Here is a 24,968-nt window from a genome sequence, read left to right as displayed (position 1 = left end):
CAGGTATTTCCATACAGGGACAGAAGGCTGATCAATCTGTTCATCTACAAACCAGTTGGGAAGATCGTTTCCAGAGGTAACCTGTAACTCTTCCATATACTGCGCTTCCTTTTTTAATGAAACCTTGTAGCTCCTTCAATCTGGGACAGAATCTATTCTACCTTGAGTCTAGTTTCATTTCTAGAAAATCTACATTTTTGTTATTGTTGTTGTTTTGGAGATAGGGTCTGTGGTAGTTTGAATAAGAATCAACTCCCCATAGGCCCCATATATTTGAATGCTTAGTCACCAGAGAGTGGCTCTGTTGAGAAGGATTAGAAGAATTAGAATGTGTGGCTTTGTTAGGAGAAGTGTGTCACTGGTGGTGGGCTTTGAGGTTTTAAAAGCCCATGCCAGGCTTAGGCTTTTTCTTTTCCCTGCCTTCGGATCAGGATGTAGCTCTCGGGTGCTGCTCTAGTGTGGTGAGGGCCGCCATGTTCCCTGTCATGATGATAGTGGGCTAAGCCTCTGAAAATGTAAGCCAGCTCTAATGAAATGCTTTCTTGTATTGTTGCTTTGTTCATGGTGTATCCTCACAGCAACAGAACGTGATTAAGATAGGGTCTTTTCTTTTTCTCTCCAAGCCCAGGCTAGACTCCTAGTTCTGGGATTAGACTTGCACCACTGTGCAAGCTTTGGTGTCTTGCTTTCACCAACAGAATGCAAAAACAGTGAGTTGTCATGGCTTCCAAGGTCAGGTTTTAAGAGTTCTCATGCCTTGCTCTTGGGGTGCTTAGCTCTGTCCCTCCTGTCTGCAGCTACCAGACTCTAGAGAAGTCCGGGCTAGTTGGGGTTGCTCAGAGGCCAGAACTCAAGGTCCCCTTCACCCATTTCTCTGCCTCGCCGCAGGCTACTCTATGGTCAGGCTCTCTGAGCTGCCACACCGGTTCAAGTTCCAGGCCTTTTGTCCCAGGCAGTTCTTGACATTTGGAAGGACCTCTGCACCATTTATTTGCCTTTCTAAGACTTAGGGGAGGCTGGAGAGGTGGCTCAGTGATTAAGATCACTGGCTGTTATTCCAGAGGACCTGGGTTCAATTCCCAGCACCCACATGGTAGCTCATATGTCTGTAACTCCTGGGGGTCAGACATGCTCATACTGACACACGCAGGCAAAACACCAATGCACATAAAATAAGTAAATAAATCGTTAAAAAAAAAAATACTTAGGGGAGCCTACCAGGTCTCCTCACTGGCCTTTCAAAGTGCTCACTGATATTCTGTCCCCTCACCTGCCACACTGCTCCAAAAGCCATGTAGATTTACACGTCACTTTCCTCCTGGCTAGAGGAAAATGGCTGTATTTTTCACTCATAATGTCCCCAGTGCTTAGCATGTCCCTCACTGAGTGTCCATTAAATGAAGTGAGGGCTCTCATGCTGCTCGTACTGTGGATCTCTATCTGTTCTGGCTATCGGCTCATATTCTTGCCCTAAAGGCAGACTGAGTCTTTTAAGTATAATGGCTCAATAGCCACATACACGCATCCGTCCACCCCACACCCACCCCTGGCCAGATGATCCTGAGCCCACTCCACAGCACTTACAGGTATGGAAGGGTGTCCGGTCAGGCAGAGAGCGTGTTTTCCTCCGGATGGGCAATGACTTTTCCATCTCTTCTTTCAAGATCATCTTTCCCAAGTTGGAAGTAACCTGTTTGGGGGTGGAGGAGAATGGTGCCCAGCCTAAGACACCAGCTTCCCACCTCTGAAAAGTGCAAACTTGGGGTTCAACCCGGGAGGATTAGCGATGGCTTTCCCAGGTGGCTAGTCCATACTTGGAGTCCCTTGATCTTACTGGACACTCAAACATATTAGGTTTGCTGATGATGTCAGTGGTACCCTTCCACAGCTGCTTCTCTATTCTAGGTCACCATGTCAAGAGCACAACCAATGGCCTTCCCATGACTCTGAATTCTCTCTCCTCCCCTAGATCAGTCTGCTGAAACCTGGAGCTGGTACACCCTCCTTTTCCTGTGCTTTGGATCTGAGTGTCCAGGAGCACTGTTCCAAAAGCAGCCTAAAGCCCAAGAATCCTGGTAAAGGAGAGGCACCTCCCACCAGGTCAAATGCAGATGTTTCTATGGCACTAGCCTTTGAGACTGGCTATGGGGCGAGAATATTTGTCACTTAAATGGCATGAGGTGGCAGGGGTGGGGAGGGGCAAGATGCTACCTTACTGAGTTCCTCTTTCTGTCGCTCCCTGATGGCCTTAATCTCCTCTTCAGAGTCATCATCTTCCTCCTCCTCCTCTTCCTCTGCCCCCTTTCGAGATGCCTTCCGTTTCCTCCATTCTGTCTCTAGGAGATAAAGGCCCCAGAATCAATATGGCCACTCAGCCACTGGCTTCTCCAGCTTGTGGAACAGGGCTGGACCTTGAAAAGAACACTACAAAGTCAGTCAGTCTGTCTGTCTGTCTTTCCTTCCTTCTTTCTTTCTTTCTTTCTTTCTTTCTCTCTTTCTTTCTTTGTTTTTAGAGACAGGGTTTCTCTGTATAGCCCTCGCTGTCCTGGAACTCACTCTGTAGACCAGGCTGGCCTCAAACTCAAAGATCTGTCTGCCTCTTCCTCCCAAGTACACTACACCTGGTTAAACCCTTTTTTATTTTTTACTTAATCAAAGAAGAGCAGTGCACGACCTTAACCACTGAGCCACCTCTCCAACTCCCACTCATTATTCAGTCACTTAACAGACATCTCTGAAGCTTCTACTATAGACAGACCCTGTGATAGGAGATTTGGAAAAGAGAAAAATAAATGAGAGGCCTTGGTCTCCAGAGCCTGAGCTACACAAAGAAACCTGTCTTGAAAACCCAAAACAAAACAACAAAAAAATCAAACAAACCCACAAAAACTGAGACAGGGTCTTGGCAATGCTGCCTGTGCTAGCTAGTTTTCAACGCCTGGGCTCAAGTAACCCTTCTGCCTCAGGCTCACACATAGTGGGGTATCACCATGTGCTGCCATGCTTAGCACTACAAATTCTTTTAAAAACAAACAATCAAACAAACAGATAGACAAAAGGGTACCAGGCTAGAGAGATGGCTCATCATTTAATAGCATTGGCTGCTGTTGCAGAGGGCCTGAGTTCAGTTCCCAGCACCCAGACAGCAGCTCATGGCTGCCTCGAACTCCAGTCCCAGGGGAGCTGACAACCTTTTTCGGCCTCCCTGCGTACTAGATAGACAGATAGATAGATACATAGATACATAGATACATAGATACATACATACATAGATACATACATACATACATACATACATACATAGATACATACATACATACACAGAGAGAGAGAGAGGAAAACGTACACATAAATTAGAAATAAGCCTTTTTTAAAAAGATTACAGAGAGAGAGAGAGAGAGAGCTCAGCAGTTAAGAGCATTGGCTTCTCTTCCAGAGGACCTGGGTTCAATTCCCAGCCCCCACATGACAGCTCACAACTAAGTTCAATTCCAGAGAATCTAGCACCCTCACAGATATAGGCAGAAAACATATAGGCAGAAAACCAATGCACATAAAAAATAAACAAATCCTAAAACAAACAAACATGACAGAGTACAGAGCTGAGAGTGCATGTAACTTAGTGGTAGGTATGTGCTCAATGTATAGAAGTCCCGGGACAGTCCCAATTATAATAATTATAACAATGTGAGTAACATTAATAACAAGACAATAAAAAATAATAAACTGAATAAGAAACACGTATTTAAATTCCCTGGGGGCCAAGACTTCTCACTATTTCTCTCTTTTCCAAATCTCCTATCACAGGGTCTGACTATAGCAGAAGCTTGAGAGAGTAATGAGCAGAAGCTGGAGAGATGGCTCAGTGGTTAAGGCCATACACTGTTCTTCCAGAGAACCTGAGTTCCATTTGCAACCTACACGGGGTGCTTCACAACCCCCTGTGACTTCAGCTCCAGAGTGATCCTTCACCTTGGGCCTCCTAGGCACTGCTGTTTCATGAACATACCCTCCCCCACACATGCATACATATACATATAGTTCAAATAAAATAAAACCTTAAAAAATAATAATACAGGGTTGAAGAGATGGCTCAGTAGTTAAGAGCACTGACTGTTCTTACAGAGGCCCTGAGTTCAGTTCCCAGCAACCACATGGTGGCTCACAACCATCTGTAATGGGATCCAGTGCCCTCTGCTGGTGTGTCTGAAGACAGCTGCAATGTACTCATATAAATAAAATATATAAATAAATCTGTAAAAAATAATAATAATGAGCGCCGGGCAGTGGTGGCACACGCCTTTAACCCCAGCACTCGAGGCAGAGGCAGAGGCAGAGGCAGAGGCAGAGGCAGAGGCAGAGGCAGAGGCAGAGGCAGAGGCAGAGGCAGAGGCAGAGGCAGAGGCAGAGGCAGAGGCAGAGGCAGAGGCAGAGGCAGAGGCAGAGGCAGAGGCAGAGGCAGAGGCAGAGGCAGAGGCAGAGGCAGAGGCAGAGGCAGAGGCAGAGGCAGAGGCAGAGGCAGAGGCAGAGGCAGAGGCAGAGGCAGAGGCAGAGGCAGAGGCAGAGGCAGAGGCAGAGGCAGAGGCAGAGGCAGAGGCAGAGGCAGAGGCAGAGGCAGAGGCAGAGGCAGAGGCAGAGGCAGAGGCAGAGGCAGAGGCAGAGGCAGAGGCAGAGGCAGAGAGGCAGAGGCATGTGGATCTCTGAATTTGAGGCTAGCCTAGTGTACAAAGCGAGTTCTAGGACAGCCAGAGCTGTTACACAGGGAAACCCTGACTCAAAAAACAAAAACAAAAACAAAAGATGATGATGACGACGATGACGACGACGATAATGATGATGATGAAAGCAAGAGGGGAAGAAACAATGAACAGGACCTGCACAGCAACACAGAGGTACAGGGGGGAGGTAAGAAATGAACTAGCAACTGAGTAAAGTACAAAAGACCAAGAAGTAACAGGATTGGGGTGGGTGGGAATTGGGATCATGGGACCAAGAAAGAGTAGTGAACGGGGATCCTTGGCCTCTTTTCCTTTTCCTGGTTTTTCCTACCCACAACAGCCAGCGATGGGGGACACGGCCAATAGTCAGTCTCTATCTTGGCTGGCTGGTTGGGGTCAGGGGGCTGTGCTGCTGGGAACTTGGATGATTCAATGATGAGGTCCTCGATGAGGTGCTTGCTCTGAGGGCTGCCTCCCACGGACTCTGCAGATAGATCCAGGGTCAGTCCGCACACCACCCCTGCTAAACACGAGGCTAGCCAGCTTGGCCCCACCCTCATCTCCTGCTCCCTCATCTCTCCCAAGAGAATTCAGCTGTAACAGTGATACACATGATACAGACCTGGAGAAGCTACTCTCCCATCCCTCCCCAGCTCTCAGCACATGGCCCAGCACCACCCCACCAGTGTGTGCCAGGAGAAGCACCCAGGAAGTCAGGGGAACCCTCACCTCTCTGCTTGTAGATGGGTGGCTTCTTGTAGATGTTGGAATCCGGGCGGGTAGTCTCTGAGAGACAGAACAAGAGTAAATGAGAAAGGGGACATGATGGCAGGGGGTGGTGGCTCCAGGCACAAAGTAGAGGTAAACAGAATGGGGCCATGAGCAAGACAGCTCAGACCATGCCTCATGAAGGCGGGGACGTTCTGCACTTTTCTGGGTAGGTGAGAAGGAAGAGACGGCAAGACCACTAGTTCTGCCTGGCACCCTAGTACCATAGGGTCTAGCTAGAACTAAACCCAATGACTGAGAGTAAGGGGTATGGGGGTCCTGAAGGAAAATTGAAGTCCCGAGGAAACAATGTAGCTGACAATAAACCCTACCAGGGTGGTGGAAATGGGGCAGGCTGGTCCTGGGGGTCCCTGTGGTCCTTGGTGTTGAAGCCTGAGAGATGATTCCAAGTGTCCGGCTCTCCGCCCACACCTATGCAGAAGTATGCAGCTTGTAGCAACCACCCCACACCCCTTCCCACTCCCATGTGCATGGCTTTACCTCAGGCCACCTTTCCCATCCGCCTACACCAGTGTTCCTATACTCCAACCCCAGGGCAATGTCATGGCAGAGGAAGCACATTCAAGGACTCCATCTGCCGGCTCAGGGTTGACTACCCAGAGAGAAGGGGTTAAAAGAAGCCCTTGGTCTGGCAGACAGATGAATTGGCCAGGGACCAGCCAGCCAGGATTTGCTGACTCCATCATCCCCTGGGCTTTGCTAGGCTGGGGCTGGGCATGTTGGGGGAGGGGAGCTGAGGGCCCAAACCAAGCAAGACCAAAGCCAACTGACCTCTGGAGATGGTGGGGGGGATGTGGATCTAGGTGACAGTGAGCACTGTGAATGGAGAGAACGATCAGAGTCACAGGTAGGATTAAGCCCTAGACCCTCAGAGGGACCATTTCACCCCCATCTAACCAGCTTCCCCTACTTTCTGAGCCAACCCTCTTCCCTCTGCCGATCTCTGGCCTGGCCTTAAGCCTTCCTCTGCCAAGTATTCTCAGTCTTTTCATGTGAAGCTCGGATCTGGGAGCAGTGTACCTCCTGCCCTAAACTAAGTATGACCCTGACTGCAGAGCCTGGTAAGGAATGGAGGGACCATAGCAACAAAACAGCTCTGATGGAATCAGGTCTCCTGGGCCACCTGGTACTCAAAGTTTTCCAGTCTGTCAGCTGTCCACTCCAATATGACCCTTTTCCCTAAAATTCAAATTGTATTGTTTTAATGTTTACTTTGTGTGTGGGCACGCACATGCCACGGCATCTGTGTGGAGGTGAGGGTCAGTTCTTTCCTTCTACCATGGTTCTGGGGATCCCACTTAAGCCATCTCGCTTACATGTATCCAAGCGCTTGCCTGCCTTTGCCTCTGCCTACTGAGATTAAAAGTGTCATCATGACCATGACCTCTTTTTTGAAGACAGGTGACAAAGCACCCGACTAAGCATTGCCCCATATATTGCCTTCTGAGGAGCATAAGAACCACCACTTCCATGTGACAGAGGGCAAACTGCGGCTACAATGTTTCTTCACTCACTAGCCTAGAATTTCTGGAGCTCCTTCTGTTTATTTTGTTCTTCTGGCCTTTCCCTACAAAACTTCTTTTCATGTGGCCACTGTTCAGCTATGGCTGCTCCTGCTGTTTCCCGGCCACACCTCAGTCTTGAGCTCACTTTACTCAAACAAGTGCTCATTCTTGCGCATAGTCTGTGTCTGCTTCCAAGAAGGACTGCCACTCAGGCCTGCACAAATGATCCCTTCTTACCTCCCGGCTTCTGGGCAGCTCTACGTGTTCCAGGAGGGAATAGGTAAAATGGGGCTCGTAGATCATGAGGTCAGGTCGTTCAATATCCAGGATGGCCTTGTCCTTGGGGATGGCAGCCAGGTCTTTATAGCCCAACACCTGGTTGTCCATCTTGGCCTGAAGGGAAATGGTCCAAATGGAAGAGTTCTCCATAGCATCACTAGGACACTGGACTCACTGGCTGGACTTGGTTATCAGGAAAACATGTTAGACGGCAATTCTCATGTTAGCAACTCTATTCTGTTCGTTCTAAGGACCTAGAATGAGCCCTTATTTTCATTTTTGAGACAGAGTTTTATCTAGTCAAAGTTTGCCTCAAACCCTCTCTATAGCCACATCGTGTCTTGAACTTCCTTATCATTCTATTTCCAGTTCCCAGATGCTGGTACTATAGGCTTGCCTCGTGCTCTCTCTGGAAGGTCCCTTAAAAAAAGAAAATGCTCTTTGCCTCTGAGGCTCTTTGCAACTAGACCAGCCCTTTCCAAGGCAGTAGGAAGCCTCCGCTGGGATCTCTGGGTCTTCCCACCTGCAAGAGTTCACAGGACCTCCCTCCATGCGGGAGTGGGGGTGGGAGGGTGAAGGGGATCCGCCCCTCCCTCCTCCCAGCTGAGGGGCAGGTGGCCGACATAAGTACTCACCACGATGCTGGAGGGAGAGCCGGGCACACTGGAGTCTCTGGAGGAGCTGACGCTCCCCGGGGAGGTAAGAGGTTGCTGGAGAGAGCGAGAAGGTGGCGGAGTGGGCATGCGCGTGGGTGCGAGGGTGTGGGAGTGGGTCTTGCCCTAGGCCTCAGGATGGGGTGGGGCGGGGAAACCCAGCGTACTGAGCGGTGGTAGCCACCAGGTGGCGCCGGCGACTCCCGAGCGGACCTGGGAGAGCAGCGGTCCCCACCCTGGCCCCGGGTGCATCCGGCTCACCTTCTGCAGACGTTCCATGCGGCAGCCACTGGCCGGCCGCTCCCTCGGAGGCCGGTGCGCACGTGGAGAGGACAGACGTCAGGCTCGGCCCGGCTCCTGCAGCGAGGGCGTCACAGCGTCTTGTGGTGTCCTCATCCCTTGGGCCTCTTTGGGCTGCTGACCGCGGGTGGCTGGAAGGACAGAGAGCCCCAGTAAGGGCGTTTGGCTGCCAGGTTCAGCACTGGCGCTGGGTTCAGCACCAGGGAGCTGTGCGTGCATGTGGCCACACAGCGGCTGCGTGAATCGGCTGCACTTGTTTTTTAAGCTATTGTTCTCTGGCTTCAGAGGAAATGACGGCAGGGGTCAGCTGGCATCTCAGGGTGGACAGGCTTCTATATCCTCAAGCTAGTCACCCCTGCCCTGGCCCTGCTCTGGCCTGGGCCCTCTCCCAACCGGTGCTGGCCCCTCTCCCAACCGGTGCTGGCCCCTCCCACTCCAGCCACTGGTTTTACTCCCCAGAGTTTGCTCAGCCAAATCTTTATTTTCCCCAGAAAGTTAACAAGGGGGACACTAAGCCATTAGTTAAGACTTGAAGCATAGGGAGCCAGAGGCCCGAGGAAGAAAACCCATGGGGATCGGGTAGGATGGTGAAGCCATGGCCATAACCTAGAGCTGCTGCTGGTCCCCCGAAGCTAGTGCACTTGGCTTTTTCTCTGTTCCCTACAGGCAGGCAGTATGCTGTGTAGACAATGTAAAATAGCTCTGGGGCCATAAAGTGCCCAGAGCATTCTCAGGGGCTGTCACACTTCTCTATGAGTGCCTGGTAGCCTCCTTTCACACCTGTTCCTAGAAACAGGCCAGTCTATGTATTAGGTGATGGCCACAGACCATGTCCTCTGCTTCTTGGCCACTCTCTCAACTCTCTTTCCCTCCTCCCAATACTGGTCCTCCCAATACTCAGCCACAGACCGAGAAGCACTGTGTACAGAAGGGAAAGGAGGATCATGTGGTGGTTTCAAACAGGACCTCTCAAGCTAGGATGCCCAGTGACTACTACTCGGATGCTGTGTGGGCTTGGGTAAGACATTTACACTCTGCACATGCTAACATCCTAGCACTTGGGAGGCTGAGGCAGGAGGATTGCTTTGAATTCGAGGCTAGCGTGGGTTTCGTAGAGAATTCCAATCAGCTTGAATTATAGCATGAAACCTTATCTAAAGCAACAAAGTGAGGGGTGGTAACCGTTTCTTGTCCTAGACTGCTCGGACAAGTCAATAGTATTTATGTATTTATTTATCTTTATGTGTATGGGTGCGCTGCCAGCCTGTATGTCTGTGTACACATGCATGCCTCCTGTTCATGGAGGCCAGAAGAGGGCATCAGATCCCCTGGAACGGGAGTTACACATGAGTGGCCATGTGAATGTTAGGACCCAAACCTGAGTCCTCCGAAAGAGCAGGCAATGCTCTTAACCACTGAGCTGTCTCTCCAGCCCCAAAGAAGCAGCTAAGTTAGTGCATACACGATGAATAAAACATGTTCTATTCCATGTAGAGGGTAAGCTATTAATAGTATTTCTATTTCCACAGGGATTAGTGAATTGAGGGGGCTTTTCTGTAGCCAGTTATGAAAGAATGAAGTCCCTGCTTGTTTCGCTCTTTCTGGGGGCAAAGCCATCTCCTCTTAAGTCTTCCCATCTTTCCTCACAGGGTTGCAATGTCTACCCCTGGCCAACCTCAAATTCCCAATCCTTCTACCTCAGACCCAGGCTCCCATATGCCTGCATCATATAAGGTAAGAGGCCTGCATCACCATGCCTGGCTCTCCTGATCTTTTTCACCTGTACTTTACCTCAGCCGTTCTGCCGCCCATATGTCACCAAAACAGTCAGCAGTCCTTATCCCGCTTCCAAACCTCGGCCCACCCCTCTGCCTCCCTCAGGCCACCTCATCCTCCTAGATCCACGTGGAGGCCAGTGCCATCCTGTTCTAGTGCTTCCTGCTAGTGCTAACCCTCTGCGGAACAGCGACTTTGCAGAGAAGGTGATATTTAATGCTGGATGCTGTTCTCCAGGCCTGGGGTGCCTTTCTTCCTGAAATGAACTGGCTGCCAACCTCCAGAGGGCAACTGCGATCCCCCAGCGGTCACTGGTGAGCATATTCATTTTCTGTAATAGATGCTCTGTGTGTGCACTCGTGGAATGCTGGAGTTTGAATTGAGTGCGCTCTTCTCCTGAGCCATCGACTCTGCCTTCTTTTATTCTGATTTTTGAGACAGGGTCTCAGTTACTCGGGCTGGCTTTGAACCACTCTCTAATGCAGGCAGGCCTTTTAGCTTGTGACCTTCTCCTGCTTCAGCTCTCAAGCAGCTGCACTGGGTACCATATGCTAGATACAGGTAAACACTACATAAAGATTATTCTAATTCGTTCTTACAACAGTCCTGCAGGGTAGACCAATTTCACAGCTGAGGAAACCAAGGCTTGGGGAGATTAAAGACCAGTCAGTCTAAGGTCAACTATCTCAAGTTGTATGCCTTTGGCATGGCATGGTGCAGAGTGTCTGCCCAGTAATGAGCCATGCAAGTCTTTCTAGAACCAGAGGCCAGGTGTGGTGGTATATACCTTTAATCCCAGCACTTAGGATACAGAGACAGGCAGATTTCTGAGTATGAGGCCAGCCTGCTCTACAAAATGAGTTCCAGGACAGCCAGGGCTACACAAGAGAAACCCCGTATTGGAACCAAACCAAACCAACCAACTAAACAAACAAACAAAAGAATTCTAGAAGCAAGGCATCTCCATCAGACAACAGGAGGAATGTGGGGTTTGTGTAACAGGATTCTCATTCTAGAGCATCACACTTCTCCAGCCTTCTTACTGCTGATTTGAAAAGCTTTAACTAGGTGTCTGATGAGCAAAATGCACTGTGGTACACACTGAAGAGCTGTCAGTGTTCTCTCTCTAGGCTCTGCATTTTATTTTTCTAATAGCCATTGTCACAAGGTCTATACCTATGGCTTAGCCCTAGAGGTGAATGCTTGTCCCTCCATCCACCCATCTACCACCTAGGAGTAGATTTGCTACTGATCTATCCACCCATCCACGTTGAACCATCTCTTACCCACAGAGCACAGTACCAAGCTTTGTGCTGAGCCTCATGGAGAACAGGACTGACTCAGGCCCCTCCAGGAAAAGGACTTGCTCATAGATAAGTTCTACGCAAAGTGGAGAGGCACACACCCCAGATAAGGCAATGGGCTGCAGAAAGTCAAGAGAGGGTGTCTCTGGGGAAGTGGAGAAGTTTTTTGTTGGAAGCCTTAAAGCAGCGGCTCCCAACCTCCCTAATGCTCCCTGAACAGACCCCTTAAGACAGTTCCTCAAGTTATGGTGACCCTGAACCATGAAAGGATTTTTGTTGCTACTTCATAACTGTAATTTTGCTACTGTTATGAACTGTAATGTAAATATCTGATATGCAGATTATCTTAGGTGACCCCTGCGAAAGGGTCGTCATTCGACCCCAAAAGGGGGTCATGACTCACAGACCTAAAGGTAGGAGTCTAAATGTGAGATTGCTGGTAAGGAAAGGTCAATCCCAGGACTCACTTTGGGAGGTGAAAGAAGAGGGTTAGTACATCACATAAAGTATGGAATAAGCTGAAGGGAAGGGAGGGGGAGGGGAGGGGGAGGGGAGGGGAGGGGAGGAGGAGGGGAGGGGGAGGGGGAGGGGAGGGGAGGGGGAGGGGGAGGGGAGGGGGAGGGGGAGGGGAGGGGAGGGGAGGGGAGGGGAGGGGGAGGGGAGGGGAGGAGGAGGGGAGGAGGAGGGGAGGGGGAGGGGGAGGGGAGGGGAGGGGAGGGGAGGGGAGGGGAGGGGAGGGGAGGGGAGGGGAGGGGAGGGGAGCGGAGGGGAGGGAAGACAGAGGGGTGAGAAGGCCAGCAAAGCCAGAGGCCAGCACTGGGGTTGAAGTTAGGAGGCTCCTGGAGAGGTGAGAGAAGGCCTGTGCACATGCAAGGAAGGCCCCGGGCTTGAGGCTGAAGCAGGGAGGCTGGCAGGGAATAAAAGGATTGTCAGCACCTGGGCGGGCGGGAGGACAGGCTCTGGAGAAAGCACTTGCTTCTCAATGAGAAGGGGAAGGGCAGGAAATTGGGTAGTAAGGGAGCAGAGCATGGGGAGGCAGCCAGTCAGAGGAGGGCCTCTATTTTACCAGGAAGGTGGCCTAGAGTACAGTGGAGCTGTACTGGGCACTCTGGAGAGCACAGACAGGGAAGCAAAGGCTGACGACTCACGGGAGGAATGATGTTCTAGCACCTCACTCAGAACACCAGGTGTGGGGTGCATCAGGAGCAGTGGCTGCCCATCAGAGCAAAGGGTCCCAGGAGATGTGGCCAGATATGAAAGCCCCGGTTACATGTGAACAAGCACCAGCATCCCCACACACAGCCACTCAGGACCCTGATTCCAGGCATCAATGGGCAGAGTTATATAACAGTTGGTGTTTACAGACCATCATGCTTGAATGTGGGCTCCGAAGAATTTCACTGTCTTGGGTCTTGCCTTTCGCCTGCACCCTGACATCTCAGTCCTGTGAACTGTTCTCTCGGGGGTTGTAGAGTGGGAAACTGAGACTTCAGGAAGTACTGGGTCAAGGATACACTTAAGCTGACTGACCACAGTACCACTTCCGGTTGGCATACTGTGCTCCCCTGTCCCTTCCCCTTCCCAGGGCCTCCACAGCTGGCCCCTGCCTGAGGTGCCCCACAGCACTACAGTGTTCCCCTTGGCTCCATCCAGGTCCTGCATCCCTGTGTGGTACCAGAGCACACAGATCAGCACCTTTTGGGGAAGTGCTAAAGGCAGAGCCTTACCTCGGTGGGGACATTTGCATTTGAATGAAACACTTTGGCTGTGAGGGCTTTGTTGGTTTGTTTTAAGTAAGAGTTCTCTCTAACCCAGGCTGGTCTCCAACCACATAATCCTAACCTAGGATGACCTTGAACTTCACCTCTGGGATGCTGGAACCTTTGGCACTACATAGCATGGCTACACCTGGTGGCGGGGATCAGCCCAGGGGTTTCATGCATGCTAGGCACTAGGTAACTAAGCTACAAGCCCAGGCTATGAATAAGGTTCTTGCTGGGGACATTTGAGCCTGTCAGAAGACCAGCAGGAGAAAACATTTTTTAGAGTGGAAGACGAGAAAGGAAAGATGGGAGTGGGTGGGAAGGAGGTGTGTGGGGAGGGAGAGTGATTTTTCACTTTCTGTTAAGTCACACTGCACAGGCATCTGCTTACTGCAGCCACGTGGAGTCCCCTCACCCAAGCAAATTTCTCACTTTCCTCCTCCAGGCCTGATCCCTCTCCCATCCTCCGCAAGGTCCCGCTTAATTCATTCAGTACACTCCACAAGTCCTGTGACCTCTGTGGGCACAGACTAAAAAGGTCAGGCTGCAGCAGGAAAGGAAGGGGAAAGAAGGGAAGGGGTGGGGGTACAGCACCACAGAGGAAGCCAGTCCAGGTGTCGGAAGATACTCTTCAACCTCCCAGGCTCAGGTCAATAGCCAGCAGGCTTCCCATCCTTCCATCCCAGCCGCACCCACCTTCAGCTGGGCGCTCCAGCCTTATCTGAGCCACCAGCCAGGCCCCACCTCAAACCACCCACCCTCTCATCTCCATAGCAACCAGAGCTTTGCAGCTCCCCAGGATGTGGGTGATAAGACTTGCCCACAGGGATCTCCAGGTTCGAACCCACCCATCCCAGGCTTTTTGCTTCAGGCAGGGATGGATTCAGATTAAGGGCCCTGGACTTGTAGAAATGAAAGGTAGAAAGTTCAGCAGGCAGACAGATCCACCATCTCAGATGGGGTCTGGTACAGCCCTTGCTCCCATCCCAGGTCAGTACTGCCTTCTCTTTGTGGGTGCCTGTGCTGGGCTTATCCATATAGGCTGGCTGGACTTAACACATTGGCGTTTTGCTCACTTACAGATGAGAACAAAAGAACTAAGAGATGAGCTTACCCAATGCCACCCAAAGGAAGACAAGCTGGATGCAGTTCTATCTGGGTTGTATTTAAGCCAAAGGAATTTCCTGTGCTTCCCAATGCATCCCCCAAAGATCGTGTCTTAATATGAACTTGGGCCTCTCTGACTCTCACCTGACCTGTACGGCAGGAGCTGGGAGTCAGGGATCTGGCCCTGGAACAACTGGGCATCATCAAGCCACGCTGGAGAGGTCAACAAGCGGGCCACATGGGCTAGGTCAGGCAGGTGGGAGGTCTGTTCTCTGTCTGTTTCATTCAGTGTCTCTTTCTTTCTTCCTGCCTTCTTTTTCCTTCTTCCCCTTTTCTCCCTCTCCCCCTCCCAGCCCCACTTGCACAGTTGCTGTGGTAACAAGTCCATGCCAGAAATAAAGACAGGCTCCAGCTAGGTCACCCGTTCCCAAAACAGCATCCTAGGGTGGGAGAAGGGTGGTGTAGTCAATAGGGCGGGGACTGGGCAGGCACTACATGAATGTGTGTATTGTAGGGTGGGGTGAGACACAGGACAGCAGGGTTTGGGCCTGCTTAGGCCAGTGGCTCACCAAAAGCCTTACTTAAGTCAAGACTATCCGTGCCCTTTTCTCAGGCCAGCGAGGCCCTGTTACTTTCTCTTCTCTCATTGTCTCTCATGTAATGTTTCCTGAACCTTTTCCCATTGCTTTGGACTAGGCATTCCTCATACCAACACTGAGTGACACCTGTCACACTGAACAGGCTCAGGCAGCTTCAGGAGTAGATAACCGAGTCCATCGGTTCCAGGACCTGCCTACCCACTCTCAGTGACAACAGTTCCCCTTTCCCTCTGACCCCGCAAATATGCCTGGGTTCATTAGAGTTTTCTTAGGTTCCTCTCTTGACTGAGTTGCTAGCCGTTTCTGGGCACTTTCTTCAGAAGAGGTAAGTTCCTCTTTTCTAGGTCCCTCAGCCCCTCCAGCTTGCTTTGTCCAAACACATTCCTGTTCTAGCCTTATAGATCTGAGTCCTGAGCATGGATTACAGCTGGACTTGCAGATCTGGGGAGGGAAGGAAACTCCCATTTCAGAATACAGGGGAGATCCTCATTCCACTCTCCTCACACATGAGGTCTGAAAGAATTCTGCAGACATTGCCCACCAGTGCATAGATGCTGTCCCAGCCTCAGAAAGACCAACTAGCTGTATTGAGACACGACTCCCAGGAGCATACAGGCAGAAGAGCTCTGCCTGGCACATGGCTGCTGACAGAACTGCACATGGGTGCATACAGGGACTCTGAGCACTCGCCCACTCTCCCTGCCAGACCCCCACACAATGACACATGGTGCTAAAGACACCTACTTGCACCCACCCACTGATCCTCCCCTTGGCATCCGTTATGTGTGCTCACAGCTCCCTGGCATGGTCTGCTGAACCCATCCCTGTCCTGAGCATATGGACCCCAAGACTCACAATGCCCTCTCCTGTCCCATCCCCTGGGGGCTTCCCCACATCCTTCTACTCCCACAGCACCACTGTCTTGCTTGTCTTAGACATGCAGCATGCAGCCTGGCAACCAGTCTTCTGGGAGGAGACACACAGATGTGCCTGCCCAGCAAAGGGAGTGATGCGTGTCTGGATCTGGGAAAGGAAAATCTCTTAGGACCCCAGGGCTCTCTGGGTCTGTTCAGCACCCAGTCTCTCTCACTACACTAGCTGCTGGCAGGCAGTGGGCCAGGCTAGCACCGCAGTCACACCCTGCTACACAGCCTCATTCTTCATTGAATCCCTACCCTAACCTCAGCTAGGAGGGGCTCCAGAGTGGGCTGTAAACCAGCAGCTTTGGGCCCCTCACTGAACCCCTGCCACTCCGGAGGGCACCTGGCCTGATGGGAGGGAGGCTGGCAAAGATGTCTTGCATCATTCAGCAAAAAGCTATCAGCTCCCGCCACTGACTGTGCCCCCATACCCCCACCCCTTGAAATTCTGGCCACAGAAGCTACAGTAGGCAGGGTGGAAAACCCATGAAAAGGGGTGCTGGGGGCCATATGGACTCTTTGCATGGCAATAGCCTAGATCCTTCCTCCCAAATAAGAAGGGAGTTTGATCAGGTCAAACCCAGTTGAGCACCTTGTCTGGCCACCTAGGCCTATTCTCCCACTGACTATCTTCCAAAGCTGACCCTGTCCTAGCACCCCTGATATCACCCAAAACCTTGCCCAGATCCAGAGGTACAGCCCCCAATACCTAATGGAAAGAAAGAGAGGCAAGAGACCCTGCCACCTACCTCCTCCCAGACAGTGGGGCCTAGGCTCTCTGAAGCCCCAAGAGGCAAAGGGCCTAGGCCCTGGTCCACGGGTTGCCGCGTTTTCTCAGGAATCTAGGTAAGAGGCAGCTTCTCCAGGAACCCAGCCACGCTTTAGCGAAGCACAAATAACAGGAAGAAAGCCGGCTTAGGGTAGGTGGGTGGGGTGGGAGCTGGCGAAGGAGGGGAGCTGGTCTCAGCTCAGCGGTCTGATCTCCCTTCTGAACCCCCACCCCCTTCACCAGTACCCTGCTGCTCTGCAAGCCACCAGTTGGGTTCCCGGAGCTGGGGAGTCTGGTGTCTGGTGGGCGGGTAGGATGAGCGGTCGCTGGGCGGGCCCCTCCCCACCAACAACTGATAGTGGCCAGCCCCAGGGTGTGTGTGTGTGTGTGTGTGTGTGTGTTGCTGGTCCAGTTCACCTCAGCTGCTACTGCAGCTGATCCATTTCAAACAAGGGGCTCATTTGCTGGCATCATGACGAAGCAGAATTGGCCGCGCGTTTTCCCCCTTTCCCACACCCGGGCTCTGCAATATCCACACTCGCAGCCCCTCCAGCAGAGTTCAAGTTAGTGGCTGTTACTGATAACTGAGGGAAGCTGTGCCCACCCAGCTCTCCAGGCACCTGCAATTTAAAGCCCATTCATAATGCTCCACCATCTTCCAGAAGCAGTTTAGAGGCTCTGTGGGGATCCCCACCTCTGGGATGGGGAACAGCAGCGGTACCAGAAATGGCTATCCACGCATTAACCCTCTCCTGAGGAGGAGAGACAGAGGGAGGTAAGGAACGGGTCGTAAATACATAAGATTCACATTGGATTTTCTGTAACCTTGATCCCCTGGGGATCGCAGCGGAGAGAATGGAGGACCTGACTTCTCCCCAGGAAAGCTGTTTTTGAAAAAGGAGCTTCCTATCAGATGGCATCCATTTCACCACAAAAAGTAAAAAGGCATGCCTTCTCTTTGCAGCAAAACTTCAACCATTCCAGGCCCCCAACGCTGGCTTTAGGGTGCATCTAGAAAGCCTAGCCCCTAACCCCTGTTAGTGCTGACTGGCATCCTCCCCACCTCCATGGAGGCTGCAGACTTGCCTACCTAGGCAGCCTTGCCGTTGCCCTGGTAACCACTGCCCACAGCCGGTCAGCTGATGATATCAGCAGCTATTGGGGCAAAGCTAGGATCTGGAGAGGGGGCTCTGGGGTTTCTGAATGGAAAAATCTCAGGGGGAGGGGCTTGAAGAAGACAGGTAAGACTATGGCCTCAGCGTCCTTCTTCAAAGAAAAGAGGACTGGAGGAGACAGGAAGGGAGGGGTGTATTTAGATTAGCCGAGGGGGCAGAGATGACTGTAACCTGAAGGTGGCTTGGACAGAAGGAGAAATGACGGAAGGCAGGTACCTGAGTGGCCGAGAGAAAGGGGAGAGGAGTGCGGGGAATCCAGGCTTAGCTGCTGGGGTGCAGTCACAGTGGGCTCTGTGGAAGGTGGGGGGGGGGAACCTGGGCTGGAGGAGGGACATCCAGTCCCATGGAGGAAAGGCCAGGATTGCTGCATGGGGTATACCTTTAACATGTAGGAAGGGGACACAGCCTTGGAGGAGGAGCTACCTTTTGCACAGCTAGTCCTGGCCCCAGCCTAGCCTCTCACTGTCCCTTCAACCCCACCCTTGCCGCCGGAGTCTGGGTCTGAAAGAGTAGTAGGGAGAGAGGCCTACTCCTAAGCAGTCCCCATCCCTCTGGAAGACCAAGTGCCCAGGGATCTGACACTCAGCCCTTCAGATTCCTGACTTTGCTCCTGCCTGGTTTCCTCCTCCCTTGATTACCAGCCCCTTCCACACCCCACCCTAGGAGACATGTTTTCCAGTATAAGGGTCTCCAGAGGTATGCTGGGAACAAGATGATGTCAGAAAGGACAGCTGTAGACAGGAGCGTAGAATGAGGTGGGTTAAGAGCCCTGGGTAGGATTCTAAAATCCAGGAGGGGAGTCCCTTCCTGATGGAAGTCAGCCTATAAGGTAGGGGAAGAGAGAGTCCAGGAAAAGGACCAGGAGGGGGGAACATGAGGGAGGGTTCTCAGTACCTTCAAGGGCCCGGGGCGTGGGGCAGGAACACAGCAGCCTCTGCGGTGACATACACCTCCATCCCTCAGCGCATCTCTTCTCCGCCTCCCGTTGCCAAGACAACCTCCTGGCAGCCCAGGCCCAGCTCAGCATCGATGGGAGGGGGAGGAGAAAACCTGACTCCTATTGCTTCTTCCTCAGAGAAGGGAGGGGGCCTGCAGAGCCTATAATGCTGGGGCTGTGCCCCCCAACTGTACCCTACCTACCAAGGTGCGCCCGCCTCCTACTCCCTTCAAAGCCAGGATAGGCTACAGGAGTGGTCTGGAGGGAACCATAATTCAAGGCCAGACAACAGACTGGTTGGAAAGATAACTGCCTTATTCTAGGCAGCCCATCCAGTAGGTGGGGAAAGGTGACAGGGACACGGGAGTCACAGTCCTGGTGTTGAAAAACCACATTCCAGAAGGTCACTGGCTGGGCTGGACATGTGGCCATGGGCTTCCGACCTCTACTGTCTACCTGGGTACCTCTCTCAAGTCTCCAACCTCCCTCTACCTAGACAAAAGTCCAAATCCAGAGAGCCTCTTCTAGTCCCTCCAGGTCCAAATGCACTCCCCCAACACCTGAGTCACATGGTGTTTGGGAATGCCCCCCAAACCCTTATCAGTCAGACACCTCCGGCAGGAATATTTTTAGAGCCCAGCTGGCTCTGGAGCCAAGAGGCCCAGAGAGTTAGGGCTCCCCCTGTCGACCTCACGTTGTCAAGGTCATCCTTTGCTAGGAGGAATGTGGTGTGGAGGTAGGGGTCAGGGTGAGTGTATGATGGTGGTGGAGGTTAGTCGGGTCAGGAGACCCTCCTCTCGATAGATATCTCCACTCTCTGATCATCTCTGTCCTGCAGTCCTGCCCTATCTGTGAAGAACAGGGCTCCCTTCAGCCCGGTTCTCGAAGGTCCAACTTCCTTTGGAAGTCCAGATAATCTGAGTTTCCTTTTCTGACCCCTTTTCCTCCCTGTCACACAAATTTTCTTCCCCAGGAGCTGGCAACACTAACCCTGGGTGCCAGATGACTCTGACCCTAAGTGAGCTTCGTCCATACCCTCAACCAACCGGCAAGGAGGCCTCCCTCAGACAGGACAGGTATACCTTTGGAAGCTCTCAGGTCTTGTGAGTTAGCATCAGCAATTCCCGCAGGGGATGTTCACCCTTGCCTCTGGAAGAAAGAGGGATCCAGGCCCAGACACCTACTTCTGGGCTACTTTCTCCACAAAGGTCACTGGTGCCACACTTCCTGAGAGGACTGTGGCCCAGGCTTCTCTGTCCATGTCTTACTCCAGTGCCCAGGCCCCACCCCTTGCACCAATCTGTTGGGGAGGGGTAACACCAAGGGTGACCCATGATATCTAAATATTAACTCCTGGAAAGGTTGAACCAGGGCACCTGGAGACTGTAGAGGAAGGAGAGAACACAAAGAGCCAGGCCCGAGAAAAAGAGAGGATGAAAGCCAAAATTAGCCAGTTTAGGGTAGGTGTGGTATCATATGTCCGTAATCCCAACACTTGAGAGGCTGAGGCAGGATGCTGTGAGTTTAAGGCCAGCCCAGGCTACACAGTTTGATTCTGTAAACAAACAAACCAACAAACAAACAGAAAAGGAAAGAAAGAAAAGGAAAGAAACAGTTTAAGAAGTGACTTTCTCAGCAGAGACTGAAAGCCACTTTCTCTTCCTGCTAGAACAGTGGTTCTCAACCTTCCTAAGGCTGTGACACTTTCATACAGTTCCTTTTGTTGCAGTAACCCCCCCCAGCATAAAATTATTTTCATTGCTACTTCATAACTGTAATTTTGCTACTGTTGCTACGGTTATGAATCTCGTACTGTAAATATCTGTGTTTTCCAATGGTCTTAGGCAACTTCTGGGAAAGGGTTACTTGACCCCTGAAAAGGGTCACAGTCCACAAATTGAGGACCGCTGAGCTAGAGACTTCTAAGACCCCAGAGACACCGAGTCTGTCACTAACTTCTCAAAGCCCCTTGAGAAGGCTTCTCTTCCTTGCCGCACACAACAGCAAAACCAACCTTCATACTTTGACCTGACATTCCAGCTAATTTTCATGTAAGCTCTCAGCTCCAACCATACTGGGCTTGGGCAAGGATCCCCACTGCAGGACTCACTTGGGTAAGGAGAATAATCTTCACAGCATGGCTAAGGCAGTTCACGTGAGCCTGCCTGCATGTGTGCTGCCTGGCATAGCTCTAGAGCTTAGTACATTTCAATTCCTTATTTCCAAAACTTTTGTCCTTTGGAGCCTCCGTAGCGCAGCCTCAAAGGTCCACCAACCGGTCCTTTCTAAGCCTCCCAAGTGTTGGTATTAAAGACCAGCTTAATTTCCAAAACTTCTGACCCACTATTTGGGGATCTTTTTTTTTTCTTTTTAAGAGAGAGTCTCATATATTATATAAGTAGCCCAGGTTGGCCTTGAACCTGAAATACTCACGCCTCAACTCTCTGATTCCCAAGTGATAGAATTACAGGCTTGTGCCACCACACCTGGATGCTCTTTCATCTTCATTTTAAGAAGGAGAGAGAATTCCAAAAATGCAATGAAAGAACCATGCTTTTATGGGTTAATCTCTCCAATTAAATTCAAGTGCCCTGAAAGCTCCATCTTCTCCAAGATTTTAATTAACGGGAGGATCTGCACAGTACCGAAGGGAGGAAATGAATACTTAATTCAAAGTAAGTGCTCAGGACCTTCTCTTCCCAGAGTATACCTGAGGGCTCTGGCTTCCCATCCTGCCTGCACTGTAATGATAGACATAGCGCTGGAGGAGTAGCCAGACAAGAGCACACTAGTGGTGAACCCTTCAGAAACTGAGAGATGGGCACTGATTGCAGTGGCTCATACCTGGAATCCTAGCACCTGGGAGACTGAGCCAGGAAGACTGTTGCAAGTGTGAAGTGAGCCTGGGTGGCATAGGGAGTTCTAGGTCAATGTGCCCTGCAGAGTAAAACCCTGTCTCATGAGACTGTATATATGTATGTGTAGGTATGGAGAGTGACAGAGGAAGACACCTAACATCAGCCTCTAATCTGTTATACAACACACACACACAAACACACACAAATAAAACAACAAAAACCAAGGGGCTAAAAAGATGGCTCAGCATTTAGGAGCACTTGCTGTTCTTTGTGAGGGCGTAAGTTCAGCTCCCAGCACCCATTTCAAGTGGTTCACAACTGCCCATGACTCTAACTTCAGAGTATCTAGCCCCCACTTCTATTCTCCAAAGGCACCAGGCACACATGTGGTACACAGACATACATGCAGACAAAACACCCATACACATAAAATAAAAACAAAAGTTTATTTAAAAAATGAAAAACAGGACCAGCGAGATAACTCAGCATTTAAAGGCACTCGCTGTGAAGCCTGAAGACCTGAGTTTGATGGCTGGGACCCATGTAAAGGTGGAAGGAGAGAATCAACTCCAGCTGTTCTCTGTCCTTCACACAAGGGCTATGGCAAGTGTGTTTACACATATACCATGCCACACACCACACACACGCACAGTAATAAATAAAATAAGCAAAACAGAAGGGGTTGTTCTTTGTGTGTGTGTGTGTGTGTGTGTGTGTGAGCACGTGCATACATGCACACGTGCTCACAGGACAAGTGTTCTTGTTTGCTATGTCTATAAAAGCTTCACGTGGAGGCTGGACAAGTTTGAAAGCAGTGCTAGTGATGGGCTTCACAGACACGTGTGTTTGGCAAGTAAGAGGATGCAGAGGAGTAGGTAGGCAGAGACGTCATTTATATAGAACCTCAGGAGGTCTGCCAAAGAGCCTTGCCAAAGCAGTGTGTGCAAGGGAGTGACAGCTGATGGGGGCTCATGGCTTCCAAGATGACAACACTCAGGAGAGAAACCCATAGAAAGACTTAGAGATGTTTCTACAGGAACAGGGCAGGGAAGCCAGCCAAGATAAGGACTGGAGCAAGACTTTGGCTTGGTAAGTGGGGCACCACTGGCTACTGGCATCCATTGGACATTGTTAAACTATGTGACTTAAAATAGAACCAGCTGTGTGGCACTGGAAGTGGATGGACATCATTCCTGACTACCTTGCACCAGATCCTTTGGAGAGAGGATGTCGAAGGGACAGACAAAGGAATGGAATGCTGTGGGGTCTGTTTGTAGAGTGTGGTACTGCTACGTCATAGGACTGGAGTCGGAGGTCTCTGCTGCCTCCCTCCACCTTTTCTCCTAGCAAGAAGCAATTGTCAAGAGTCTGTGCACAAGAGGCTGGGGCTGCTCGAGTATCCTGTGGACCTGAAAGCTATTGAGAGGCCACTTTCCTATCACAAACTCCTTCAGCTGATATCCAGTGTCCCTCACCACCAGGGACCCATTCCTTTTCACCTGTTTCACTTATGTATTTATTTATTTAGGCAAGGTCTCAATCTTCTTGTCTTAGCTTCCAGAGGACTGGGATTACATGGGTATGCCACCATGCTTGGCTCTGTCTTCTCCATTGTTGTGTTTCCCCATCAAACCTGTCCAGAAGGCTCTGGGATGTGAAAGGCTACCTAGGGTAGGGAACCTGCCTGCTGGGCGGAGACACTGAGAGTTGCACTGAAGAGTGGGGTTTGAGCCCAGCCTGCGATGGGATGGATTGAAGACTCTCTGAGCTGCCCCGGCTTCCGTACAACTCTGCTCTCCAAAGTTGCCCTTCACTCTTTGGCATACATACTCTGTCCCTGCCTGCCAGGCCTCACCTCAAAAAGCAAGAAAGGAAACAGAGAGGGCTTTCTGGAGCTGGCCCCGAGAGGCCTGTCTGTGCTGGGGAGGTCAAAGAGGGAGGGAGGGGCTGAGAAAGGCCTGAGAAGAAAGCCGAGGCCAGACAAAGGGCCCAGTCCACCTTTGAAGCTGTCTCTAACCCAAGAGGGAGGGTGGGGGTGGGCCAAGGCCCGGCTGGAGAGGCAGTCTAGAGTCTTAAAGAATGTCTCAAATTCCTGCAATAATCAGAAGGATCAGACCCCCCCCCCCCTTCTCAGAGTCCTCCCAATCCCCCAAAGTCCCAATACTCTACACCTTGGGGGCCCAATTCTTTGTCCTCAAGTAATTGCTGGGTGTTGCCCCAGTTTTAAAGTCCCATTGAACTCGCCAGTTATCAGCTGCAGCCCCAGACCACCCGCCCTACACATACCCCAGAAAACTACCCCCAACACGTCCGGCGGTCTTCACTGGGATTAAGGCTCTTTGTGATGGGGGGACAGAAAAAAAGCAACCTGGTGAAAGCAATTATGACGAGCTGGAAGGAGAATGTCAGTCCTAGGCCTGCGGGACCTCCCTCTTGGCTGCTGTCGGCTCCACCTTCTAAAAGGCCCAGGGTTGGGGGCGGGGGTGTGAGTGTCAGGCTCTGTCCCAGCTCTGAGTTGGTTCTGTCTGCTGCAGCCCACCTCCGGTTCGGACTACATCAGTGCCCTCGCCCTACAACTTCTGTTCTGGACTTTTTGAAGTAATTCTTGGGAGAAGTGGAAGAAGGTTAGCTTTCATGCTTTTTCATCTCGCTTCATAATTCTCCTCTCCAACATTTTCTTAAAGGAGAAAACTTAGGCTGAGGATTCCATCAGCAATAAAGAGTGCAGAGGGAGGGTCCCAGACACAAGAACCTCCTCCCCTTGACAAGATTAAAAGACGAAGCACCATAGGAAAGGCGGTTTTATGGTTTCCACCCCTAGGCACACCTGGAAGTCTCTGGGAAAGCCCACCCGAGAAGCTCGGTGGGGGCTGGGCGCCCTCCTCCTCCATTCCCAGCCTACGACCGCTTCTAATTGAGGCTTGCCCTCAGGTGTGCCCCCGCCTCCGCCCCTAGGGGGACGGGAGAAGAACAAGGGGACACATTCTTGCCCCCACCCGCTTCCGCTCGCCCCAGACCTCCTCCCACTCCCAGCCCAGCTCACCGGAAAAAAGCAATCTTGCTCCCTGCGAGGTGACTTCTGGCGTCCCCAGGCTGTGATCCTGCCACCCCCCTCCTCCCCCAGGCCTGGGCCCCACAGGACGCCTGTCCCTGCCAGCGGCGCTCAGGGCCGCGCCTAGGGGTTGGGTTTTCTTCTCTCCTACAGGTAGCAGGGACGCGTCGCGTGAGGCTGGACATCGGAGCCCGTGGAGGGAGGGGCCGCCAGTCCCCCGGCCCGGGCGCGCCTTGGCCTCTCGTTACGGCGCAGCGGGACACGCAGGCTGAAGCACCAGTGTGCCCAGGCGCCCATCTTCCCCAGCTAGCACCTGACTTCTCGGTGCCGCGAGCACCAGACACTTTGCAGTTGAGTTCTGTGGTCTGATTGCCCACCTTTCTCCAGCGAACCCGGTTGCAGGAAAATGGTTTTATTCTGGGGCTTGGGGTGGGGACGCAGGCCTGGGGCGAGAAATAGAGTGA

At 51.7% G+C, this 24,968-nt stretch overlaps 1 protein-coding gene and 1 long non-coding RNA gene across 9 annotated transcripts in view; one reads left to right on the top strand and one right to left on the bottom strand.

The window, feature by feature from the left end:
* Dmtn (dematin actin binding protein) overlaps positions 1-24,662 on the bottom strand; it is a 32,464-nt gene extending 7,802 nt beyond the window's left edge. The window contains exons 1-11 of one of the 8 annotated variants that reach the window (XR_013109283.1): positions 18,552-18,673; positions 16,463-16,592; positions 8,206-8,375; positions 7,927-8,001; positions 7,250-7,405; positions 6,279-6,323; positions 5,819-5,918; positions 5,448-5,504; positions 5,050-5,202; positions 2,212-2,336; positions 1,585-1,690 (exon numbers count right to left, since the gene is read on the bottom strand). Coding sequence is in view for 1 of the 8 variants with exons in the window: in XM_034498296.2 (XP_034354187.1) it covers positions 1,585-1,690; positions 2,212-2,336; positions 5,050-5,202; positions 5,448-5,504; positions 5,819-5,918; positions 6,279-6,323; positions 7,250-7,405; positions 7,927-8,001; positions 8,206-8,223 (835 nt within the window). In the remaining 7 variants the exon portion in view is untranslated. Of the gene's footprint in view, positions 1-1,584; positions 1,691-2,211; positions 2,337-5,049; positions 5,203-5,447; positions 5,505-5,818; positions 5,919-6,278; positions 6,324-7,249; positions 7,406-7,926; positions 8,002-8,205; positions 8,376-16,462; positions 16,782-18,551; positions 18,709-24,495 lie in introns of those variants that run through there. The other 7 variants (XR_013109285.1, XR_013109284.1, XR_013109287.1 and 4 more) reach the window with 7 other exon arrangements.
* On the top strand, positions 8,294-14,581 carry LOC143441681 (uncharacterized). The gene is made up of 5 exons (XR_013109289.1): positions 8,294-8,396; positions 9,146-9,262; positions 9,894-9,978; positions 10,258-10,334; positions 14,170-14,581. It is a non-coding gene; the product is annotated as an uncharacterized LOC143441681 (long non-coding RNA).
* Positions 24,663-24,968: the final 306 nt, after the last annotated feature.

The sequence above is a fragment of the Arvicanthis niloticus genome, chromosome 3 (assembly GCF_011762505.2).
Source record: "Arvicanthis niloticus isolate mArvNil1 chromosome 3, mArvNil1.pat.X, whole genome shotgun sequence".
Taxonomy (NCBI): Eukaryota; Metazoa; Chordata; class Mammalia; order Rodentia; family Muridae; genus Arvicanthis; species Arvicanthis niloticus.
This window is presented reverse-complemented; position numbering and strand designations above follow the sequence as displayed.